This window comes from Salvelinus sp. IW2-2015, linkage group LG23 (genome assembly GCF_002910315.2).
Source record: "Salvelinus sp. IW2-2015 linkage group LG23, ASM291031v2, whole genome shotgun sequence".
Lineage (NCBI taxonomy): Eukaryota > Metazoa > Chordata > Actinopteri > Salmoniformes > Salmonidae > Salvelinus > Salvelinus sp. IW2-2015.
The window spans coordinates 43,894,466-43,900,524 of NC_036863.1; the positions used below are offsets into that span (position 1 = coordinate 43,894,466).

The 6,059-nt window shown below is 42.8% G+C and overlaps 1 protein-coding gene across 1 annotated transcript in view; it reads left to right on the forward strand.

Annotated features, from left to right (window-relative positions):
• LOC111950519 (transcription elongation factor SPT6) overlaps positions 1–4,902 on the forward strand; it is a 53,510-nt gene extending 48,608 nt beyond the window's left edge. Inside the window, exons 36-38 of the mRNA XM_023968141.3 lie at positions 1,276–1,463; positions 1,764–2,008; positions 3,991–4,902. Of these exons, the coding sequence (XP_023823909.1) occupies positions 1,276–1,463; positions 1,764–2,008; positions 3,991–4,180 (623 nt within the window). The 3' untranslated portion in view covers positions 4,181–4,902. The remainder of the gene's footprint in view (positions 1–1,275; positions 1,464–1,763; positions 2,009–3,990) is intronic.
• Positions 4,903–6,059: the final 1,157 nt, after the last annotated feature.

Sequence of the window (6,059 nt, forward strand, 5' to 3'; positions counted from 1 at the left end):
TATTGCCTGCTAACATGAATTTCTTTACACTAGGGAAATTGTCACTTCTTTTGCGTTCTGTGCAACAGAGTCAGCGTATATGCAGCAGTTTGGGCCGCCTGGCTCGTTGCGAACTGTGTGAAGACTATTTCTTCCTAACCAAAGACAGCCAACTTCGCCAAACGGGGGATGATTTAACAAAAGCGCATTTGTGAAAAAAGCACAATCGTTGCACTAATGTACCTAACCATAAACATCAATGCCTTTCTTAAAATCAATACACAGAAGTATATTTTTTTAAACCTGCATATTTAGTTAAAAKAAATTCAGGTTAGCAGGCAATATTGAACTAGGGAAATTGTGTCACTTCTCTTGCGTTCATTGCACGCAGATTCAGGGTATATGCAGCAGTTTGGGCCGCCTGGCTTGTTGCGAACTAATTTGCCAGAATTTTACGTAATTATAACATAACATTGAAGGTTGTGCAATATTTAGACTTATGGATGCCACCCGGTACAAACGGTTCCGTATTTCACTGAAAGAATAAACGTTTTGTTTTCGAATTGATAGTTTCCGGATTTTACCATATTAATGACCTAAGGCTCGTATTTCTGTGTGTTATTATAAGTAAGTCTATGATTTGATAGAGCAGTCTGACTGAGCGGTGGTAGGCAGTTTATGTTTATGACTTCAAGCCTATCAACTCCCGAGATTAGGCTGGCAATACTAAAGTACCTATTAGAAYATCCAATAGTCAAAGGTATATGAAATACAAATGGTATAGAGAGAAATAGTCCTATAATAACTACAACCTAAAACGTCTTACCTGGGAATATTGAAGACTCATGTTAAAAGGCACCACCAGCGTTCATATGTTCTCATGTTCTGAGTAAGGAACATTAGCTTTTTTACATGGCACATATTGCACTTTTACTTTCTTCACCAACACTTTGTTTTTGCATTATTTAAACCAAATTGAACATATTTCATTATTTATTTGAGGCTAAATAGATTTTATTGATGTATTATATTAAGTTAAAATAAGTGTTCATTGTTCATTAAGTATTGTTGTAATATTGTCATTATTACAAATATATATAAATATAAAACGGCCGATTAATCGGTATCCGGTTTTTTTGGTCCTCCAATAATTGGTATCTGCGTTGAAAAATCATAATCGGTCAACCTCTACAATAGAGTTAAAGTATTTCTGACTGTTCTCTCTCTCTCCATCCCTCCTTCCTGCCCTCCCCCTACATATCGCTATCTTTCTCTCGGTCTCTCTCTGTCTTTCAGACCTGACGCGAGCTGTCAACGCTCTCCCGCGGAACATGACCTCTCAGATGTTCAGCGCCATCGCCGCGGTGACAGGGCAGGGCCAGGGCCAGAATGCCAACACCACGCCCGCCCAGTGGGACTCCAGCCAATACGGTTACACCGGGGGCAGCAGCGGGGGTGGGGGAGGCAACACCTCAGCCTATCACGTGAGTTCTTTTTTGTTTTGGGTTTATAGCACTAAACATTTTCCCAATGATCCAATAGCTTTGTATTATATTAGGGTATAATTAAGGTAACTCATCCACTGCCAGTGTGTAGCACCCACCTGAGTGACACTAAGGAAGCTTGTTGTCGCAGAAAGATTATCAAACATGGACCATAATCACATTGGAGAGATGAAAACCGAAATAGTGAAATATTAAAAGTGGAATGTTCTCTTTTTTTTACTGATGTTTGCCACATATCAGTTGATTGACTGATTGATTTACCGATTGATTAATTTGCAGGTATTTGCAACGCCCCAGCAGCCGATGTCGACGCCCATGATGACCCCCAGCTACTCGTACACCACCCCCAGCCAGCAGACCATGGGTACGCCCCAGTACCCTTCCTCCACCCCCTTGTCCTCCCAYGGACACACACAGAGCAGCCAAAGGCAGGGCCACAGCAGCAGCAACAGTCACCATGGACACTCGTCCAACACACCTTCCTCCTCCACCTCTTCCAGAGGACGCACGCCGCAGCAGCCTAAGTAAGTAGAGATGGGGAGTGTGTGTGTGTGGTTTAGTTGGATGTGTGGTCATGTGTGTATAAGATGGAGTTTAAATTGTGTTCTAAGCCAAATTCCAAATGATGTGCCCCCAGCCTCAAGGTTTGGAGTTTTGCACCCCATTCTCTTGACAGAGAGCTAGATAGCACGGATAGCACTGCACCATCGAAGCTGCCTAACCTAGCCCTCTAAAAGACTACAACATCCAAACTGGAAAGCCTACAACATCCAGACTGCCCTGTACTTAACCCAGCCCTCTATAATACTTTTTACCCCTCTTGTTTATCATTATTTAAACGTTTCTCATTGAGACCAAGGCCAAAAGGGAGCCCTGCATGTACACAATCATACAATTTTACATTTCCAAAACATCCAACTTTAGAGAGTTCTGGAGATCATTCCACAAGTAAGGTGTTAAAAAAACTAAACGCAGATCTACCCAACTCAGTGGAAACCAAAAGGATCTCTAGAGTTAGCCATTATTTTTCATATTTTATTCATTCAGCAGACGCTTGTTTGTCTGAGACTTGGTTTGGTAGCTCGGACTTCGCTGGGTTAACAATGAAGTAAGGTATGGCAGAAGTTTGTGCAAGAGGGTCCCCGCAATTGTCCCCATGTTGGGGAATAAGAGATTTGACATAAAATATGTCACCAATTACTGTTCCAAACAATCTGATCATTCACCTAATGGTGGCGTTCTAAACAATTCCCATAGGAATTTCAAAAGCGCAGGTCTTGCGCAACGTGCCATGCCTTCATTTTTTGTCTTACATAAATTATATACATATGAGGAGAGAACTGAAGTCTCTACCTATCCATTAATGTACATACAGTGGAAACGGCATGTGATCTTCAGACCCCTTGACTTTTTCCATATTTTGTTACTTTACAGCCTTGTTCTAAAATGGATTGAATTCTTTTYCCCCTCATCAATCTACACATAATACCCCATAATGACAAAGCAAAAACAGTTTTTGATATTTTGGCAAATGTATAAATAATTTAAAAAAAACTGATATTACATTTACATAAGTATTCAGACCCTTTACTTAGTACTTTGTTGAAACACCTTTGGCAGCGATAACAGCCTCGAGTCGTCTTTGGTATGACTCTACAAGCTTGGCACGCCTGTTTTGGGGGACCCTACAGCTTCCAGACCCTACAGATAATTGTCAGCTTAAAAATGTGTCAATGATTCCACAATTAGAGGAGCAGAAAGCTGCAGCAAGAAAGGATCAAGCAAATCAGCCCCACCACAGAAAAATGCTCATTTTCGCTTAGGATGACATCTATAACCAAAAGCAAAAAACACTTGGGGATAGGGATATTTAGAGAACATGATGCCACGAGTTGATTTCAAATATATAGCCACCCCTCCCCCTGTTTGGTCTGTCACACCTGAAGATGTTGTAATTAGCACTGTCAGTATCCTTATGCGGGATCGAGACATTTAGGTCTCTGAGAACCAGAATATCCCGGCTCATGTCATGCACCCAGATATCAAGGAGGTCCAAACTTTGCATGCTGAAATGTAACCAGGGTTCTAAAGTGGGACAAAATATTTAGCTKTGTGACCAGGCGTTTTATTTTGGGAGTGCTGTGCCCTAGAGAAACAAGGCAGTGCAGATTCATTAGCGTCATGGTTGCACCATTACTACAGCAAAACCGGCTTGTTTCTAGCTCAACCAGGTCTAAAGATCTAACTCATATTACCGGCACTATATTTGTATCTTCCTATATCGCATCGCCGGGACCACCTTTTACATTCGTAAGCCATGTCGTAAAACTGTTCTAAAACTACTTGCACATTGACGTCGTAAACCATCTGCCCCTGTACCTAACCCAGCCTTATAGAACACTACATCGTCCAAGCTGCTTTATAACGAACCCAGCCCTCTAAAACACTACAACCATCCAAGCTGCCCTGTACTTAACCCCACCTTCTACTCTGTCTCCCCCTGCAGGTCGAGCGGCAGCACGGCGGTGGACTGGGCCAAGATGGCGGAGCAGTGGCTCCAGGACAAGGAGGCGGAGAGGAAGAAGCAGAAGACCCCCAGGATGACCCCACGGCCTTCCCCCAGCCCCATGATCGAGAGCACCCCAATGTCCATCGCTGGAGACGCAACACCCCTTCTGGAYGAGATGGACCGATAGAACCCCCTTATCCCACTCCTTCCGAATATACCACTCGCTCTCATCAACTCATCCGTACGCCTGCCTGCCTGCCCTCTTAAAATGGACCCATGCCTTTCAGATTCCTCTCCTCCTTAGCTTCCTCTCCTCCTAGCCCACTAGCTAACCCTCCTTACCCACTCCTTGGGTCCCATTGGAATCTGTTTCTAGCTACTGTGTATCTAGCCATGATTTTCTCCCGGCACATCTCTTCGTCAGTCTATCACTCACTCTTTCCTCACTCTTTTTTTGCCAGCCACATCATCCAGTATTTTATTTAGTAAGGATATTAACACTGTCAGGCAGGCAGAGAGTCGACACCAAACACTTGAAACAAACCGCTGACAGACGGAGTTATAGGACATGGACCTAATGGAGAAATTGATTCTCAGACAACCTTTCTCCTTTTCCTTTTAATAACATGCGATAGGGTATGCTGTACTTAATTTTTTCGCTTTGATTTTTAAAGAACAATATTTCTAAAAGATTAGGAGATGCTGGCGAAAGGGTCCGATCGGTTGGCGGGTTGTTATGTAACGTTCCTTTGGCTGTGTAGACCCGCCCCTTGCCACCCTGGTGATCAGTGGCTTGTGGCGAGAGGCAGCCGAACTAGCATTTTCGCAGAGCCAGTCAGGAAGCTTGTCTGCGTTTTCGTATTGATGCATCGGAACTAATAAAGACGCTGTTTTCAGTATGAACCCTTACTCTGGACTGTTCACATTGTCTGTCAAACCTATGCTTATGCATATGAGTCTGGTATTGATCCCCCCCAAAAAAATTGCTATTGAATATTAAGAGCTCTGTCCTTATTTCAACTAATATGTGGTGAATGAAACCTTGGGGAAATGGGAATGATTGAAACATTAGATTTACCCTTGTCCTCTTCCATCCAAACCCCACTGGTTAGTCATTGTTGCATTCATTGTACCAACCCAGACTTGAACGGTTTGTTTTAACACAGACAGACGGACACAGGGATGTAACATGGTTTACTAGTATGTCTATCTTTTGATCTGTCTCTTTGGGAGACCAGCGAGAGAGCTACTAGGCTTTGTTCTTGTTTCGTATTCTAACCATGAAAATAGTACTAGTGGTAACCATGGTAACTGATACCATGACGACACCACAAACGAAAGGAAGTAATGATTGACAGGAGCTGACAAGACAGTAGACTGTTGTGTAGGGACTAGGTTTTACCTTTGAACTTTTCGTTTTGCTGTGAACTTTTTTAGACTGCGGATTGCTTCGAATACTTTATCGTTGTCTTTAAATCATCATATGAGCATTTAAGCCTCTTTTGTGTATTCGGGCGTTTACATCTATCCCGTTTTCATATAGTCCCTAGCCACTTCCCCCAACTCCTGCACCCTTAAAATCCACTCTTTGAAGCATGTCTACAATTGATCTTCTTAAAATCAGAACTTAAACCTAACCTTAACCACACTGCTAACCTTATTACTAAGCCTAACCTTAAATTAAGAACCCAAACATTTGTTTTTAAGACATAGCCAATGTTGACTTTGTAGCTGTGGTAACTAGTGACAACCTGCGTGTTGTTGCTTTCATCTTCGCCGTCATTGTTTTGGTCATTGGACTATTGGCTGTAATCATTATCCAATCGCGTCGTAGCACTGCTCCTACTACAAGATGCACGTCCAAAATTTCGCACGCAATAAAATTAGCATGACATCCGACGGGTCTGGCGAACGGAATAGCCATCAACTGGGCCTCCTTCATTCATCTGGGACGACAAAAACGAGGCGCAATTGTTTTGTGTATGCCTTGCATAAGTGACACTACCTAGTGTCACACCAAAACACATCTATTGCATTCTGGGATGTTTTTTTGGTGACTATTTGCT